At 39.2% G+C, this 20,425-nt stretch overlaps 1 protein-coding gene across 3 annotated transcripts in view; it reads right to left on the bottom strand.

The window, feature by feature from the left end:
• The window catches only part of STK32B (serine/threonine kinase 32B), a 157,542-nt gene that overhangs the window by 25,737 nt on the left and 111,380 nt on the right, over nucleotides 1-20,425 (bottom strand). For all 3 annotated transcript variants that reach the window (XM_064418674.1, XM_064418675.1, XM_064418673.1), the window contains 3 exons: nucleotides 16,136-16,225; nucleotides 5,186-5,289; nucleotides 663-779 (listed from right to left, as the gene is read on the bottom strand). In XM_064418674.1, coding sequence (XP_064274744.1) covers nucleotides 663-779; nucleotides 5,186-5,289; nucleotides 16,136-16,225 — 311 coding nt within the window. The remainder of the gene's footprint in view (nucleotides 1-662; nucleotides 780-5,185; nucleotides 5,290-16,135; nucleotides 16,226-20,425) is intronic.

The raw sequence follows: 20,425 nt of genomic DNA, 5'->3' as shown, positions 1-20,425 counted from the left end.
CAAATATTTCCTGTTCAAGTATCAATACTGATAATCTGAAATACCTAAAAGAGAGAGATTATCTTTGTTGTGTAGGCAGAGAGATAAAGCAAACAAAAAACTGGGATTTTAGGAAGAAAACAATTTTTAGTGTTGGATGCACTCAGAAAGAACCCTGCCTTGTGGCTTAGTGATGTTTACAGCAAAGTGGCTCAACTTTTGTTGTTGCAACTATAGCAACATGGGACAGGAAGAAAATCAGCCATTTTAATTTGTAATCTCCCTGTCTAGAAACTGCAACAGAAATTCAGAGGTCAGAGTGGTCCTTCCATCCCTGTCCCACTTACATATCCATAGCTGGGGAGAAATGAGGCTAGGACACAAACGAAGAATTAGTGATCCCCAAACTTTTACTATCACTAGTGAATCAGCTTTAAATTAAAAGAAATTCAAAATTTTTACTTCTTTGAAGCCATGAAAAACCTGAGTCCAAGAATACTGCACCTTCTGAAGAGAAAATACTGCACCACTCACATTCAGAACAGCCTAAAAATAAGCTCTGTTCTCTTACCCTTGAGATGTTGACTGCCTAATGTGTGTGTTTGTCTGATGCCTTTTCCAGTGTTGGAGAGGCTTGTGGAAGAGGAGAGAACAGGGGACAGAAGGTATTTGTGCTTTCTTACCTTTTTCAGTAGTGCTATCATGCCCTTGCACCACGCAGATGAGTAGTGAACTCGTTCGATCTTGAACATGTTGAGTATCTCATCGATGGGGGTGGCTGAGTGAATTTCATAGGGCCTCTGGGATAAAGTTAAACCAACAGCAAGTCAGAAAGAATGGATAAGAGAGTGCAGACTAGTCACATTTTCCTGGGCTCAGTATTGTTTGTCTTGAAAATATAAATACCACGAAAACATTGTATAAAAATTTTAAGTCTAATCCTGTGTGTGTGTGCTTTTCTTCGGTTGTAATGAATGTAATTACTCATGGATGCATTTCCTCTGCAAGTTTTTCTCATTTTTCTCTCATGAAAGGAAGTATCAGTTCAAATGAGATGAATAAATAATTTTGTTCCTGGGGCATTCCATGTGAAATGTGGATTGTTTACTACTTTTTGCTTGTAATTCTAGTGATCAGTTCTTGCAACCTAAACCAACAAAATTGTAAAGGGGTGGCTGAAAGGAGCTTTGTCATCCTAATCTTACTGAGTAGTAAATAAAGAAATTAAAAAATGCTTAGAAAAGTTTGTGTGAGAATCACAGTAAAAAAGGACTCCAAATCCCAATCCTTCTCCTTTGCTTTTTTTAAAAATCCAAAATTAACACACAACATGGATCTGCTGTCATGAGTTTGCAGCGCCTAATTCTTCTACAGATGAAGAAAATCTCTGCTCTTTGCAGTACTTTGTTCATTAAGTTTTCTCTGATTTATCTTTTATTACAGGCAGAATTTGGAAATAAAACTACTACATATAAATTTATATTCTTGTTATTTTCTGTGCACATACTTGTGTGTTTGAAGCAAGTTGTTATAATTATACTTAATGTATTTTAGTAAACAAGTGCAGAGAGTGGATTGCTAGTGAATTAAGCTGTACCCAGCAGGTGATAAATATGTGATATGAGATCTGCAGCTAAATGCCATCCTGGCAGCAGTGTGCAAATTAATGCATCATAATTCATAAACAACCTAGAGTTACCTATTAATCCAATATCCTGAACAGCAAAGGGCAGACACTCATTACCTTGACTACGAAATGAATCATCCCTTTGCTAGTATGTACTGGTAGAGGATTATAATTTAAGAATATTTCTAGGTGTTATTTATCTAATCTGTTAAAGAATTGAACATATTCTTATTCTGGGAAAATTCATACATATATTTAACTTTCATATATATGAAACCAAGTGCATTCCAAGGCACTGGCTTGCTCTAAAAATAAATTCAAGGATGGTCTAAATCTTTTTGCTTTGATTCACATTGTTAGACCGTTATCATTTAGCTATACCATGTCTATATGAATTCCACAGGACCTAAATGTCTGCTTTAAGTAAATAATTTTCCTGAACTGGGTTCAAAATTGTCATTAGAAATAGTCTGTCATATGCTTTCCCTTACATGTGGTTATGTTGCTATAAAATAGTTATTAAAAATGAAACTTTTATGTGCTTTCTGTCACCTAGAAGCAACTTACTGCTGACCTAACTTGATATAACAATGTGATCAATAGGATCATTGAGACAGACTGTACATCAGTTGTTGAAAATGGCAATTAACTCCAAAATTAGCAACTATAAGGAATTATGAATCATCAAAAGTTTTTCTCTTAAGGATGTTTCTACCCATACCTTTTTCCTGACAGGAAAATCCCTAAAATCTGCCTTATTTTCAAGATTATTGGCATTCTAAAATCTTGATTTTTTTGAGATTCGCAGAGATTTTAAATATTTTTATTAGTTAACTTGATCTATAAACGGCCATTATAGCTTTGGTCTTTTGAGGCCCTTCATACCTCTGTCTCCCCTGATTTTCAGCTATTCAACCCACTCAAGGATCAAAGTTTGTTGTTGATTGTTCACATTGCAATGAATGTGAGAATCTGGGAATCCCACCTACTACTCATTCCTTCACTTTGTCTCTACTGAATTCATGGTATATACATTTATTGCAGCATTTTAGCAGTTGTCTATAGCTCAGGAGCAGACTGACACATGGCATGGTTTGTATCATACAATAATTACACAATTACAGTTTAATTTCATGGACTTTGTGAAAACATCAATGTTTGATGCAAAGCTGTATGAATTTTTTTTTCTTCCTAGCTTTTTTACCAGCAGCTGGATAAGGAGAAAAACGTACCCATAACTTATTAGGAAATGTTAGCTGTACAATGGGTAACCAAAAAAATGGTGCAGAAAACTCTGTACTGGACACAACATGCTCCTATACCTACTGGTCCATTTCAAGAAGAGCATGGTTTTGGCTGCCCAGCAGTGGGAGGCCAGAAATGAGAATGGCTGAAACGCCTTGATCACCATGAGCAGCAGAGGCAAATAAAAACAAAAATTCAGCTGAATGAAAAACAACTCATTTTTACTCATTTTTCTTTTACTTATCACCTCTTGAATTCAGGCTGTCAGCATCATACACTATGCACTGCTCCGAGGTGGAAAATCAAATTTGTGATGTTTCTTCTTTCTAATGCTCCTTCCTTTCTTGGCTCCTGCCTTTCCCATGCAGCATGCACCAGTCTCAGCTGCAGAAATCCCTGTGTCCAGAGGCTCTGCCCCGTGCCACAGCCTCCTCTTTGCCAGGCTGCTGCTGCTGGGGCGGGTGGGCTGCTCCGAGAGCCTGCCCATGTTCCTGGTGGCAGTGGGGCTGTTTCCTCTGCTGGACAGAGCTGTGGGAACCTGGAGGAGCAGGGGCTGCCTGCCTGCAGGTTTAGCTCACAGCCTTGTGTGCAAACTGTGCCTCCACAGCCATCTGCTGCTGTGGCAGATGGGGCTCTGGAGCTCACAGTTATTGAGATGGCAACGTGCCTGAGGTTAGACACATCTCCTCAACCCACTGCTACTTCTCTCGTCATCACCCGTGTCAGTTTAGGCCTTGTTTAGACTACAAAAATTTAGATAATACACACCTTTTCCAAAGGTCCAAAGAGTGGTGTGAGCTGCTAAGCCATCCTCTTGGTCAGTAACCAAGAGCTGCTCTTCAGGAGAAAACAAACAGCTGGCTTGGGTGACTTGAGCAGGTTCAGATGGCAATGTTTTTATTTAAAAAAAAAACCCAAACCTAACAAAAAATTGATTCAGTCTCAACTTTGCTTTGTTGGTAGCCAGATTAACTTATTCAAGAAAGACTGTATGAATCTCAGCAAATGGATATCATCCTATATAATTTTTCATTTTTAAAGTGAATTGTTGCATCAAAGTGATCTTTTGTGATTAGTTTTGGGAGTTCAGCTTTCATTAACAATCATTCATTGCTCTCCTTTCTTGGAGACAGTCACTGGTGAAAGGGTTGATTTAAACCATCAGAATGTTCTCTTAATTTACTCTAAGTGCAGCTAGAACTACTGTCTGTGACCAGGACAGAGGATGCATTGTGCTTATCACCAGGCTTTAACTCCTCCATTCCAGGAATAATGTGAGTCTAAAAACTCCCTAAGGTTTAAGAATTATGGGACAGAAAAATTGATAATATTTGTTAGTTTGTTGTTTTTGTTAAGAAAGGTGTTTAACACTCCTCTATTTTGAGAGATGAAACAGTCTTTGCATGGGAGAGATCTTTGTCTCAGGAGCATGACTTTTGTTATTCCTATGGAAATACAAAATAGATAGGCCAAATTTTAGGCCTTTGAAAAAAGTAGCTTCTGCAGTAACAATACACAAACATTCTGAAATTAAATTTTCCATTTAAAAGTAAGAATAATAATTATTTCTTATTTCTCTGTTCCTTTATCTGTTATGCTATGTGAAATTGTGAGATCTTTGTGGGATGGATTGTCTGGCAAGACAAGGTAGCCAAACTGTGTTAGTGTCATAATATAAAAAAACATACTGCAATGCAATAAAATCCACTTTCCAAAACAGACATGAAAAATAATTTTAAAAACCCCAAACAGCTGCTTTAGCTACATCATCATCCTGAAATAGTATCTAAATTACTGTTTTCTGCGGGGAATACTAAATATTTAAGCAACTGACTGAAATCCTTTGAACCAAAACAGAAAAGAATTTTCTATTATCTCCTGTGATATTCTACCCAGGAAGACTTTTCATTAAGCTTATTCACATAATTGATTAGATAAGAAACAAATGCACTGGCAGATAAGCATTTTATGCAGTTGGGCCAAGCATCTTAGGATATTACATTAAATCTCTTATGGTATTAGCCAAGAGAATTAAAGAGAAAATAGAGTGTGAACTAACTCAATTCTATTTTAAAAAACATACCATTGTTTGCAATTCAGCATTATAAAGAAGCTGTTAAACATTAGGCCTTTTCTTAGCCAAACTGAGGCAAGTTTCCATAATGCATTTGAGTATGGGGCAAAACTTTCCCAAGAGTGTTTTCAGCTGGGAAAGAACCAGGACAGCATTCCTGACCTGGGCCTTGTACATTCAAATTTTATCCTGAAGAGTGCATTCAGGGGCACTGCAAACTTGAGATTTTTGTTAGAAACAACAAACTCCATCATTCTTACCCAACCCCTCAGTAATTCATAGGCTGTAATTCCTAGAGACCACCAGTCTACTGGGTACGAATATCCTGGACCTCCATCCATAAAAGCCTGGAACACTTCTGGAGCTAAAATTGTAAACCAAATGGAAGAAAAAAGCATTTCATTAAGGTTAGACTATGGGTATTATTTCACAGCTGAGAAATTAATTAGGACTCAACAAACTGGAATTAAATAGATTTAGAAGCACAGAATTTTCAGGGTGTAGTTTTGGTGCCTTTTTACTGATAACAAGCAACCTTCACCAAGGGTATTTCAAAAATCAGTAATTTCATATGTTAATTCTTACTTGGTTCATGTAAGTTTTAAGTTATGTGAATAAGTAATAGGTGGGGGAATCTTGGTCTGAACTGTGACTTAGAACATTTAGGGTAATGTAAACATTTTATGAGAGAAATATCTGCAAGTGAGGTGATTCTTCGTGATTGATGAAGGTGTTGAATATGGTAAATCTCACCCTTATTCTACATTTGGATAGAACTAATCAGACAGGTTTTAAAGGTATTCAACATAGGAAAATGGTACTTAAATCGAAACCCTGACACTGATTTTATGAAGTGAGAAACTGTCACAACTGGAAGAAAACACTGTCAATGAAGTATTGACTTCCATAAAAGTAACTTCTGTGGATGAAAAGAAAAACAAGGATCCACTTAACCTGTACTAAATAATGTTACTATCATTTCTTCAGAAAACCAGATATAAATAAGAGTGGATTGAAATGAAATGAAATGAAATGAAATGAAATGAAATGAAATGAAATGAAATGAAATGAAATGAAATGAAGTGAAATGAAATGAGAAGTTGGTCATGTTTTTCTAATGATTTAACAGCAGAATCTCAGTACACTTTGTTAAAACAACATTTTCACTAGAGATTTTCTGAACAGCACTGTCCCCAGCTGTAACATCATGCTACGTTACAATTACATGTGAGCCTCTTCTGGCCATGATACTGAGTCTAATGCACCACATTACCACTTATTGCCATGGCCTCACTGTGTGATGTGCACACTGCAGTGAGTGATGCAGTCTGGTCACACTTCTGACTGGCAGTTTGGGATTTGGCTATTCATGGCATTTAGAGAAGCACCTTTAATAAATGGAAAGGCAATGCTTTTAGAGGAGTTTTTGCAGTCCTTGCACTATGGATGGCAATCTAATAATTTACAACTCCAGACCTAACTTCAGGAAGTCTTCAAGAGCCAAATATAATAGATTTCAGCATCCATTTATCAGTTATGACAAAACTCTAATCTGTAGAATAAAAACAGTGAATGTATGAAAGTGGTCTTATACTCTTTGACCATGTCTAAACATGTTTGGTATGAGATCTGCAGGCACCTAAATAAACTTTTTTTCTGGAATGCATATGTTTGGAGAATAGGTGACCAGTGGATCTCTGGCAGAGGAAAACTTGCACTGTGACCCAGAATGACATAAATCAACAATGCCATAAGAGTCATTACACTGAGTTAACTCCTTCTCACCTCCAGATGACATAGCTTGCCTTGGCATCCTATATCTTCATGAGTGCTTTAACTCTTATTTGTCTGCTGCTGGTGTGTAGGCACATCTTACAGGTGTACAGTCTATCAGATAGGTGGTGAGAGCATAAGCAGGATTATTTTTATTACTTTAGTGGATCAATGCACTTAAATTGCACATCAGGCTCCAAACTTACATTTTGAATATCACCGCAGGAACCTTGTAGTGAAGGTTGACTTCACTTGCTTGACTTAGCCCTATTTGTTATGGTTTTTGCCCACTGTGCCTAGATGATGTACAATATCTCATTACAGAAAATAGCCTTTTGGCATTTTTACTGAACTATGCAGGTATAATGCTGGTTTCACTATTTCTTTTATGGCTTTAACATTTTAATAACGAGGCAGATCACTATCTGATTTCTGTGAGATAGAGGTGAAATTACTTTATTGATGTAACCTATGACATTTCCAGAATGGTGCAGCTGTTTTGCTAATTTACTGACTGACCTATTGACTTTTATTTTATTTTATTGTTCTAAAATCTTCAAGGTCAACTCATCCTACATTAAGCAGATCAGCAGAAAATGCTTTATTTTGCCCTGGAGTTTTCCAGCTGTTTTCTCACCTTAAGCCAATGGCATTCTGAGGACAGAATATGAGCAGCTAAGGTACCCATTTTTAAAGCCCCTTTTGGCCCACTTTAACAGCATTATTTTCAGTCCAGCTGGAATGCCTCTCTGCATTCCATAAGCTCCAGTGAAGTGGTTGTAAACACTCTCTTCCCATGGTGGGGGGACTGGCAGAGAGTAAATTATGATTTGCAGCACCCTATATACAGGTTCTTTCTCAGGGTAAAATCTCAACCATGTTGAAGCCAAAAGACCTTACTCTAGGTTGATACTCATTTCACACTAAGCTTGTGCTTAGTGTGTCTTAAAAGTCTTTTTGAATTGAGACATTAGGTGCAAATGGAGGGTTCCAAGCTGTGTGTAGACTTCTGAAGTTTGCCTGCTCATTCAGAAACAGAGCATGATCTTACAGAAAGACAGCAGACCGTCCAAGTCATGGAATTAACCAAGCTCTGAAGAACTATAGCTATGAAATACAGGATATAATATTAGCTTTTGCTGTAAGAAATAACTATGCCTGGAGAACTAATTCAGAGTGCAAATTGGTTAGGATAAAAGCAAATAAAAACTCTGAAAGATTAAATTCTGCATTGATTTTCTTTAACACTGTTACTTAAATATCCGTAATATTTTAACATTTGAACTTGATCCCACGATCAGCTTGGACAGCCATCCTGCAGCCTGCTCTGGGTAGATTCTTCCAAAGGATGATCAGATTTGCATTTGCCAGCTTGGAGCAAAGGCAACAGTTCTGTTGTGTGCACCTGCTGTGAACATATCCCCTCTTGCCATAACAGACTTAGGACGAGAAGAATACTTCATATTTAACCCCCATGCATCTACACAGGCAGAAGTATTCTGCCTTCAAGAGTTTGTGTGAACAAGAGAGTACCTGCAAGAACAAGAGTTTAATATTTTCCCTTTAGAAGTTTCTACTGAACAAAGGCTTTTCATGAAAATAAATGGTTTTAATATTGGGTTTGATCCTGCAGTTTGTTTTGGCCAAGAGCTGTAGTTACATTCACATGCACTTAGGGGAAAGGCAGTAGATGTTTTCATGGCAGAAGCTTTTAAGCAGTGAGGATAAATCAAGTAACAGCAAATCTAGCAGCAAGAGTGAATTCAAAGAAAAGCAGAGAAATGTTGGTAGATCTTACCAGTCCTCACAGCTCCCCAACTCAATATCTTTGATGTGGTGGGGAACTGCATATTCCTAGAGCTTCCTGAGGAATGACTCAAGAGCAGGAGCCTGGTCCAGCCCCACTGCTCACCCTGCTTTGAGCAGAGCTGGAGCAGAGGCTCCTGAGTTCCTGCTATCACAATCCTGTGATCCTCATGAAGCTCAAGCAGAGAGCTCCTCACAGCACATCTGAGTGGGGTGACAGAGGCCAGAAAGCCTCAACGGGATCTTTACAACTGCTTCCTCTGGGAAGTCATCATGAACTGCTTTGGCTCTTCACCCTGCCCAGGTGCTCAGACCTTGGAAAACCTGTCACCCAAGGTACCGGGAACTTTAAAGTCTAGAACTCAGAAGCAACATGGTCTTTTTGTTTGGGTTATTGCTTTTCATGCTTTGCAAAGTGTGATCTGGCACCTTTCATGCAACTTTTTGAAAATTACAAAGAAACACCCTTTAAATATCAATGCCATTCTGAGATGGGACATCTGTACTAATTTTAACAGAGCAAATAAAATTAGGAATGTCTCTTTGTCTCATATTATAATGAGTAATTTCACATACTACTTTGGCAACTAGCCAAGCTAAGAATCCTTCTACTGTTTCTTCGCTGAATCTATATTTTTCTATTAATAATACACTTTAATTATTTTATTGTTCACCTGCTTTGCTTTCTTGAAAAGTCATATAAATGAATCCACATTTGTACTGTATTGTGTGCTTCAGTGCATTTCTTGGTTGTCCCCAATAAAAATTTTCAGTCAATACTTTTTTCCAACTAATAAAGTAAAATAAATCCTCTTCAGATATGTATCTTTTGATTCTTTTGCACTGTATCTTTTTAATAATGCCATACTACTGCAGATGGTAGGAAGTAAATAAATGGTTATTTCTCTCTAAAATGAAACCATACTAGAGGACAACCTATGAACAAATTGAATGTGAAAGCAAATTTAGTGGGTCTGTCTCCATCTCAGAAGAAATGGCATACTGGGATATCCTACTCCTGTTCTGTAGGACTGTGGAAAAGGGAGTAATTTCTGACAAATCCATCCATTCATAATCTACCTTTATTTGTGAAAAGATTTTAGTAATTAACAATATGATTAATGAGCTTGAAATTCAAAAATATATCAATGTAAATGCAAATAATGACAAACCAAATTTTCACTCTTTATTCCTATTATAAAAGTCCATTTTGTACAAAGAATAAAGTGTTTTAAGTAGGGTTTCTGAAAATCTGCTGAGTATTCATTGGCATCACAACCTCATAAATTGTAAGTGGTCTGCATCTCTGAAATTCAAACTATTTTTAATTTGGTGCTCAAAGGTGAGTTTGAAAATGCTGTCCATGACAGAATGATCCATTTGAGGTCTGTCTCTTGGTTGGCAAAAAGAAAAGCTGCTGTTATTCCTGATAGAGCATCTACAAACTAACAAATCAGTCTATTTAAGCCATAACTTGCAAGTCAGTCTTGCAAGATGGATTACTGTAAGGACATGACTGTCAATGAAAAGCTAAATGTTGCCAATGACATCTGGTCATCAATTCCTGCACAATGCCCTGTGCCAGTGTTATCCATATGAGAAACTGAAAATGAAACAAACAAACAAAGAAAAACCCTAGTGGTTTTGTTTATTGGTTTTTGGTTTTGTTTTTTTTTTAAACTGATCCAGTTCAGGTGGATATGTCCAAAACATTTCTTAAGAATTAAATCCCTATCACTGCTCATCCAGTTGTCTAGCTACAGCTCTCTGATGCCCCTTTGATCCCAGCAGAGACCCCATCTGTCAGTGGGGGGAATCAGAGGTTTGTGGTTTACTGGAGGGGTTGCAAAGCAACACACACTGCTGCAGTCATTGCAGCAAAACAAACTTCAGAGGCGTGGGTCTGACTGCAATGCCCAAGATTTCAGATTGGAAAATACATTCCAGAGTCATTAACTGAGATTCAGCATAATATCCCACTGCCAGGTATCACTCTCCTTCCACATCTCAGTCCCTGATGTTGGGGAAAATATTGTGTGTATAAATTGATATATACCCATATATACAATACACACAGCATAAGCAATATTTTGATTGACTGGCACAGGACAAGCTGTTAAAAGGTTTGATGTTTGCATCTAACAAACTTGTGAATGATGATGTACAGAACACATTTATAGTTTCACCTTGCTGAATCAGGCTTAAGGCATGACAGATTGAGCTGAATAACAAATGATTTTTGGAATAATATTCCAAGAACCTTGAACTGAGATGTTTCAGTGAAACACTAATTGCTTTCTCAGCACTGTGATGATAATGTAATTTTCACTTTCCCCTGAGAAGTATATTCAGGGGTCAGTAATTTTTCTGGATCATGGTTTAAATAAGAACCAGAAATCAAACTACAATAATAACCAGTGATCTTCTATCCAGAGCAGAAGCTGTTTCAAGAGCAAAATGGAAGAAAACAACTTCTCTTTCCCTGAATAGAAATGTGGATTTGGTAAACTATCAATTTAGCTCCTGGTGTTTACTTTCTTATGTGCTAAAAAGGTCTAAATTATAATGGTCAGCCTTCTGACTCAGAGCTTTAGACTAGCCAGCTGCTAACTTCTATTTTATAAGGCAAAATGCTGCTTAAAGCCTGGGCATGCTGGGATGGCAATTTTCTAGCATGAGGTTTTTGCTTGTTACAGCCATGTAACTGATTTTGCACCATTATTCACATTATACACCTCAATAGTTTTAATACTCATACTTAATGCAATTATTCAATCAAAGTAAATAATTTAGATACCATTACCTGAAAACAGACATGGCATTTAGAATGCCTTATTAGTTTTCCATCTGGCTATATAACCTCTCCTGCCCTTATTCAGCCTGCTATCCTTATACAACCCCTCTGCTTTACTCAGCCACTGAACAGAACTCACGTCTTGACCTTGCACAGAGAAGCCCTTGGTGGCTGAACATCTGGATCAGTCTCAGAGAAACAACCTCAGGTTGCTACCCCTGCTGAAAGAAAGCCCAGCAGTAACGAGCACGTCATGGTCTCCCATTATTGAACATGAAATTGTACACAAGCACTTTGTTACTCCATACAAAAGCTCACAGCGGCTGCAGGGCCAGTTTTTCTAGCAATTTTTAGAAGGGATTTTGTCCAAAAATATCCATTTGGTGTTTGGAAGATTGTTCCAGTGTATAGACAGCAGCTGTTCTGCCCAGTACTGAAATTAGTGGGTCTGTGTAATGGATTTTCAGGACAGACTGTACCTGACACACCAGAAGGACTGTTCCATGCTCCTGCATCACATACTCCCAACAGCTTAGAAAATATCTTTGCACCAGTTTGTGCAAGCAAAAACCTGGGGGGTTGGTCTGACCAAAACCCGGGAGTTATCCAGGGGTCAGAAGGGCCCTGCTGGGACCTGTTTGTCACCTCTGCTCCCCTTGGATCTGCCTGCAGAGCTCCACAGCACACCAGGCCCTTTTAGGCAGGCAATAAATAAACAAACAAACAAATTAACAAAAAAAATTTAAAAACCAGCCCAAACCAAAACTATCTCTTGAACTCAGAATAGAGTATTTGTTAACTGAAGTAGTCAAAGAAATGATTGTATTAGTAGTTTTGCTGGAAGATCTTAAAGGATGGTAGCAGGTCAGAGAACACAAAGAGGTGAAGAGCAGCTGGAGGTAACAACTTCTTTCCTCATCTCCTGAGGTTTCTCAGCTGCTTATGTTCCTACTCTTAGTGTCAGAGTGGAACCAAAACCTGAATGCCTGCTCACAGCTCAGTGTTTAGTCCCTTCAGCCATGTAGCTCCTGGCACCAGCTGAAAATGCCATCAGTGTGGGGAATATTTATTTCAGCACCTTGGAGTCTCACACAGCCACTCTTAGTTCTTGCTTATCAGAACCAAGAGAAGCCTCCCTTGCCATGCTGACATCATGAGATTTCCCTGGGATCAAAAGGTCAGGTAATGACACGACCAGAGAAACTCTGCAGACAGGCAGTCAAACCCCCTGTGGGATAAAGGCAGGGTTTTTAAAAACCTAAACACTGTCTTAACTGCATTCAAAATGCAAGGAGCTGCAAAAGAATATTTAATTTCAGAGCACTGTTTAATATGAGTTCCAGAAAGACCAAAGAATGATGACTTTTGAAAACTCAACTCGGAATTTTCCCTGCTATATTTTAAGCATCTGAGAAACAAATTTAGCTCTATGGGATAATTTTTTCTATGTGAAAGGTTTATACCAGGACATCCACTGGCTTTCCTCTGAGTTCAATTGTACACCCACAGAGTATTAATTAATAAATATGGATGACTCATACATTTTAGAAGTTCAGTGGAGCAGTGTAAATCCACAATACTCTGGTAATCTCAGGCATACAGTCATTCTTCACCATGACAGCAGCCTATGAAAGGAGCTGTGAAAACCTGAGATAACAAGCCTGTGAGATAGGAATGAGGTAGCTGAAACCTTTCACATAATTTATGACTGATTTTATTGACTTTGGATTTTTGTCAGGAGTATTTGTGTAATAAAATGTACTTTATTGGTTTGATTTGAGGTAAAGTCACAGTGCATCATTTGAATATCTTTAGTCTCTGGCTGAGAAAAACATCAAAGGCTCTACTTACTCCCCCCAAACCCTCCTACCACTAAAACCAAAAGCTCCCAAAAATCAAAACAAAAATAAGCAACAACAGCAATAAAACCACACACACACACACACAAAAAAAACCACATAAAACCCCAAACAACAAACCATAAACCCCCCAAAATATAACTTGTGAATGGAAGGGTTTTGCAACAGTCAGAAGTAATACACAGATCTATAGAAATTGATCATTCCAAAATATTTCAGTAAGGAGAAAGCATATGCTACAGGACTCAAACACACATAAATTTGCCAAAGTGAGGAATAAAAGAAAGGTGACACCTGTCATGCTTTCTAGATGTGTTTTACTGTTTAACTTTGGGGTTTGTAGCTGAGGACTCTGTTGCAGGGTAGAGGGTCATCCCTGCAGATGGGTGCCCAGCACAGAGCATATTTGAGACACGCAGATATTTCTTGCAGCCTTGTTCACAATGGAGGAATTTAAGAAATGTCCTTTTTTTTTTTTTTTCCCACTGATAAAGATGAAACAGTGTTGAAAGTAGCAAGGCCTTACAGAGGTGCTTCCAGCCAGGCAAACACACACTTCCCTTTCTCACAAGAGGCCAAAGTAAAATCCTTCTGCAGGTAGAAAGTCACAGCTGACCAGACCAGTCCATGTGCCAGGGACATGTCCTGCCCTGGCCTGGCTCTCCTGCTCCACATCCCCGTGCACAATGCAGGGATCCTCCAGAGTGCTTCTGGTCATTTGCTGGCAGCAGCTGTGCCTGCCAAAAGCCAGCCTGGTCCCAAAGGACATTTTGCATTGCTTGCCAGGGCAGGATGACAGCCTGAAACCATAGAAGTTTATAAAGAGCTATTCTTACAACAATGCCTTGACAACACCCTCAGCCACAGGTACTGTAAAAGGTTTGAGCAGTGAATTTGTGAAGGTAAAATCAGGCACAGGTGGCACACAAATCAGCAGAGGGCACACATTGCCTTCCACAGTCCCAGCCACCTGAAAGCACAACACAAATTTGGAGATCCCCAACCTCTAAGAAGCTGATCTCATTTCAGGTCACTGGCTTTGAGAGGAAGAGCTGCAGAAGCAGCTGGAAGTGTCCTGCCTTGCCAGGCTGTTGGCCTTGTTCTTTTCACAAACACTGCTGTCCCTGTATTTGTTCCTATGTGCAGTGGGTATTTCACTTGTCTGAATTAATTGGCTGGTTAGGAGAGGACATGGAAATTTGGAAAATGATAGGGTTTCTAGAGAAACATTCAGGCTCAGGTACAGTGCATTCTGCATAAACTTTTAATAAGTAGGGAAATAGGCAGGGAATGCTTCAGGCTGAAATATTTGGGGCTAATGTGAAGTGGGATTAAGTACAGAGTTTGGGGCTAAAAGGCTAATGTGAAGTGGGATTAAGCAAAGGCTGCAGGAGCTGACTCACACCGTGCTTAACATTACAAGATAAGCATCTTAATCAGAACAGCTAGGGCATTTTTACAACACAATATCAATTCACTCAGATTTTTTTCTGGAAACCATTTTTATTTGGTCATGCTGCATGTGAACAAATCACTCCCTAGCAATTTCTCAGCCTATTTCAATCAGATTTCAAAGAGGAATGGAGGCTTTAGAGATAAAGTTTTTTCTGTTTATTTCCTTAAATTTGCCATAGCAAGAAGTGAGAAATCCTCTACGTTCCTCTGCTAGGGGAAAGGCTGGAGAGTCCCCTCATATCTGATTAAACACAACAGGCTCCACATGAAAGTAAGACTTTATAAAACTTCAAGAGGGGGAAATAGCTTTCATCACATCTCATACTGTCACCATTGTGAAAACCAGCATAGCATAAAGCATGTCTTACAGAAATTACTGAGTTTCCTTGGTTCTGGTACCCAGCAGGTACCATGACTGGAGGTTACTTTGTCTTGTTACACCAAGGTTAAACTGTGGTTTGAATTCCTGGCAATAGAAGCTGGCCATCAACCACAGAGCCAACCTCTCCAATTCTGTTGTTTTTCTATTTGTCTCATAGTCCAAACTTCTCAGAAGAAGTCACATGGAAACCTTACAATCAGAAGTCACTGCAACTGAAAAGTCCTTGTAGAATTTCACTGCAGGTAGAATGTCTCACAAAATAAAAGGTATAAACTGAAAGAGGAAAGCAGCACCAGTGAATGTCTGGCCATATCTGTCACACAATTTTGGTTTGTTGAAGCTTTGGTATCCAAACTGTGCAACAGAGAATCCTTACCAATCACTTTTTATCGGAAACAGCTCTAAAAGCTTTGTTACAGCTCCAAATAAATGCATGGCTGATTTTTCTGACTCCTTCTGAATGGTAAAGACTGCAACTGGGGCTTTTGCAGCATCTTTGCATTTCCAAGAGGTGAGAAAGGTGCAATGAAGAGAAATTAAGTTGGTGGATGGTGTAATAGCCTTCATAAAGGAAAGGAGAGAATTTTTGGTACTGTTTCTTCTTGTGAGGTTGATGGATATGGTGGAGATCTGATGAGTGGGGAGGAGGCATCAGGAACAGAACATCTACATGAGCTGAGGTGAACTTAGACCAGATCCATTAGTGTGAAAAGGTAAAATCTTTTCCCTGTCTCCTGTTTTTCCCTTGACCTCCTATGCTCTGTATCCTATGCCTCTGTTGTTCATTTCACCTAAGTAGATATACCATATATTCCTGTGGTGCAAATATATCATATATTCTTGTCTCAAGATGTGGGGATTTACAGAAAGTAACACAGCTGAATTTCTCCTGAATTTGAATTCACAAAACCAAACAGAACCTGACTAGCAGAGTGTAGAGATCAAGCTCCTGTATCAAAGAACATCCAAATAACATCTTCCATCTCTGAAGATTTTCATGGCTGACACACATACATATTGTCAAAAAAAGAAGTTGATCACATCTACTTTATGCTTTTACAACTTAAAATCCTTTTGATATGCCATTAGTCACCCTTAATATGGAACTTTTATTACATTTTTAAATGTATTGAAAACTTACCCATATAAGGTTTTGTGCCAGCCATAGAAGAAGCTTTTTCTGAGCCTTTCACTATGGTTGCTACATTAAAGTCAGTGATATGAACGTGTCCTGCAATTACACAAAGTAAAAACAGAAGTTAAAACAGCACATCATACAAATATTCCTCACTTTATCTAACATTTAAGTGATAATGGAAAGAAACACAAGTGGAAAGATATGTAGCATTAACAGAAGCTTAATATTAAATGTTACTCTTAAATAGAAAAATAAATTTGGAAGAACAGTGATGGAATATTCTTCTTGTGTGGTTGCCCCTATCTGTCTGCACTCCTGAACTGTTTTTGCTGATCACCCCTGAATCTTCTCATGCCATGAGCAAAGTTAAGAAGTGGGCCCACAAGAACGTCATGAAGTTTAGCAGATCCAAGTGTAAGGGACTGCACCTGGATGGGGACAATCTCAGGCATGAGCACACCCTGGAGATAACTCATTGAGGGCAGCTCTGAGGGGAAGAACTGGGGGGTTCTCATGGATGAAAACCTGGACGTGCCCCAGCAGCATGCACTTGCAGCCCAGGAGGCTGACCCTGTCCTGGACTGCATCAAAGGAGGCACAGCCAGCAGGCTGAGGGAGGTGATTTCTCTCTGCTCTGCTCTTGGGAGACACCCCTGGAATGGGGTGAGGCACTGGCATAGGTTGCCCAGGGGGTTGTGGATGGGTCATCCCTGGCAATGTTCAAGGCCAGGCTGGATGGGGCTCTGAGCCCTGGTCTAATTGAAGCTGCTCCTGCCCACAGCAGGTGTGGCATCCACATTCTCTGAAAAATACCTTTGCTCAGGATTTTTCTCCTGGGAAGCTGAGAAGCCTCAGAGAAAAAGGAAAACAATTTTGTCTGATTTACTTCTCCTGTGTTTTGTTCCTTTGGAATGTGGTTGGAGATTGTTTATCCAACAGCTGTGAGTTGTTTTCACTCATTGGCCAATCAGTGCCAAGCTGTGTCAGACTCTGGAAAGAGTTACAAGTTTTCATTATTATCTTTTTAGCATTCTGTAAGTATCTGTTCCGTATTCTTTAGTATAGTATAGTTTAGTATTCTTTAATATAGTATAGTATGCTAAAATAATAAATTAGTCTTCTGAGAACATGGAGTCAGAGTCATGATTCCTTCCTTCATTGGAGCGCCCCACAAATACAATAAACAGGAGGGTTGGAACAAGGTGATCTTGAAGGTCCCTTCCAACCAGAACCATTCTGTTATCCTATTATTCTCTCTGTCTTCTCAGAAGAAACATGCAGAAGCAGACTATAAAGCTGGGTGTGAAATTTTCCTCATCTCCAGCTACAGTCACCCCTCACATCTCTGGTACTTGTGACACTGTCTACAATTGTGTCCACTACAGGTTATCATCAGCCTGACTTTTTCTGAGTCTTTTCAGGGCAAAGAGAGAGGGAAGAAGAAAAATGCTATTTTTATCACACAACAAGTATAGTATTAGATCCATGGTAGCAGAAGATGTGTATGTAACAGAAGCAGATCCCAAATCATCACTCAGTTGACCATAGGTGGCAAGACAAATGATAAATGGCAGAAGTCAGCCTGAGAATGTGCTGCCTGACCAGCCACACAGATGATTTAAACTGCACTAATGAGGCTGAATGGCCCAAACCTTCTTTTACTCTTTTCCTGGGTTAGTTTATGATAAGCATAGGTTCAGTTGCTCCACTACTGTGAAGTAATAGTTGTTAATCCTGGTTTGTTATAGGCAAGTAAATTGAATAGAAATCCAGCTTGAAAATATGTAAAGCTTTAATTTGACAAGTCTTCTGTTAAGTTTTGCATCTTTGCTCAAGGACTAGTGTTGTGGTGTGATGCAGATGCTATCCCTCTCTGATTACATCTGACAGTGCCATGAAGGACAAGGGTAGGGCCTCCCTTCCCCATCTTATCTCTGCACTCACATCAGGATTAATATATCATGTATTGAGCTAGGCTTCTGAGTGACAAATTTGTGTGGGTTTTTTTTTGTCAAGGTCTCTGTTTCATTCAATTCACAGAATGGATCAGGCTTTGGGCATGATGCAGTTGTTAAGTGAGGGGAGGTTTTTAATCATGTTTGCTGCCAAAGATGAAAAGAGTGTAACAAATGACTGATGGATTTTGCCGTGTGCCTGATGGAGGAAGAGCAGTCTCAACAAAATGTCATGCTGCTCCAACAATCTAACCTAGATCCTGCTCAAAGTCCTCAGGAAATGTATTGGCCAGCCTCTAATTGTGCAGCTGTGCATGGGTGAACTGAAATTCTCAGAGGACCCTAATTTGGCCAGATTTGAGCTGATTTTGAAGGGGGAAAGGAGGAAGGTACTTCCCACTGCCAAATTTTAAGCTGTTTCTCCAAAAGAGAGACACAGTAGAACTTTTCAGTGAAATAGTTTGCCCACTTTTTTTTTTTTTTTCTCAAAAAACCTGCCTGCATTTTATTGACAATTTTTTCCTAAGATGCCCAGGCCAGGAAGTCCTCTACACATGGCAGAGAAAAAGTATGAGCCAATGAAAGGAAGGTGTTCTGCAGGCAGGGGAGGCTCCTGGTGGGAACTGAGGGCATGGAGAGGGGTTTTGTGTGGGACAGAGGCAGAGCAGGGGTGAACCCCGTGTGCCTGTGGTCAGTGAAGGAGGGCTGGAGGGTGTTGAGGTGGAACTCTGCCTGCCTGTGCACACCACTGGATGATTTCAGCTTTTGTAACCCTAAGGGCTTGGGGGGTTGGTTTTGGGGTGGAGGTTTTTTTATGTTTGTTTGTTTGGGTTTTTGGGTTTTTTTGTTTTGTTTTGGTTTGGTTTTGTGTTGTTGGTTTTTTTTGTTTCTTTTTTTTTGGGTTTTTTTTTTCATTTTGTTTTGCTTTGCTTTGGTTTTTTAAGTTTTTCATTCCTGGTGTGAATATTTCAAGAGACAATTAGACCCCAGCTCTCTATGGGAGTCTTTCTAATCAGCCTCTAAGACAAGTTTTTACTGCAACTCTTGCACATAGGAAAAGGGAAGGTTGCAATTGCTGCAGAGAATATGCTGGGATTCCACCTGCTTCTTACTGCTTGCAAAATTTCTGTTTGTGGGAACTTTTTCCCATCTGAGCTTCACACCTTGTGGTTGATCTCCCTTTCTGGTTATGATTGTGAACAATTAAATGTCCAAACCAAGTCTGTACCTTGTTGTAATATTGAACTAAACAGAATGTCAGTGTCACTTGGATTTTGCTTTTATGAACAGTGAAGCAGAGCAGTGCACAACAGATTCAGCAGACCTAACTAAATTCAAGTTAGTCCAGGGAAAGAGCTAATTTCTTAATCCTTGGAGCTGCATGACCCCATATATAATAACATGATGGTAGAGAGAAGGGAAGAAAAAGCAGACTCTTTTGACTCTCTGCAGAGTGGCTTTTCAAATCATCTCAGACTGCAGATTTCACATACATCAACATATACATTTGCAGTGGAAAGTATCTCAGTGGAAGTTGTTTCGAAACAACATTGCTTTAGTCAGCTTCCAGTTAAGGCTCTAACTACCCACAGGACACTGTGTGACTTTGGAAAGTTTTATGTGATGTGACTTCAATGTCTCACTTTTCAACATGGCCTGATATTGCAGCACATGAGGTAATCAGCAAATGATCTGTGTTTGGATTTAATTTTTGAGGAAATCATAATGACAATTAGAACAAGCCCTGAAAGTTGGCTGTGGCTAGCTGACTAACATTCAGCAGAGGAAAATGTACATGACTTCAAACCTCATTGAACTTCTCAGAGTCTGAAACCAAAGGGGTGAATGTGATGTCAGAGAGAAGAAATATTATACTGGGGTTAATGCCATCAACTCAGCAGCACCAGAGCTGATTGTAAATCTCAGATCAGCAACATTTTGAAGCACAGTCAAATCTGATTTGCTGTCAGAAAGTCAAACCAATGAAGAATTTAAAAAACCTCTCTGGGTTCATCTGTACTATGTTTGAGAGCCTAAGCTTGTACCCACCTGGACTTGGCATGACTTGGCAGTCTGACATTTACCATTAGGGAGATGGGTAGAAATTGCATGGCTGTATATGGGTCCAGCAAAGCTCTGCACTTCAAAAAGTTAGGCTGCTGAATGGCCATGTAAGCATGTAAAATTTTCAGATACACTTTCAAAATCTAGACAGCTTCAGATAAATTAATTATGCTGGAACCTTTTGTCTTAATAATCAAAATTGGAGGGTTAAACAAGGTGGAGTCCCTGCAAATTGTCTCACAGACATCAATATACAGCAATAATATTAGCAGTT

The sequence above is a fragment of the Passer domesticus genome, chromosome 4 (genome assembly GCF_036417665.1).
Source record: "Passer domesticus isolate bPasDom1 chromosome 4, bPasDom1.hap1, whole genome shotgun sequence".
Taxonomy (NCBI): domain Eukaryota; kingdom Metazoa; phylum Chordata; class Aves; order Passeriformes; family Passeridae; genus Passer; species Passer domesticus.
The sequence above is the reverse complement of the archived record's forward strand: the minus strand, read 5'-3'. Positions and strand labels throughout refer to the sequence as shown.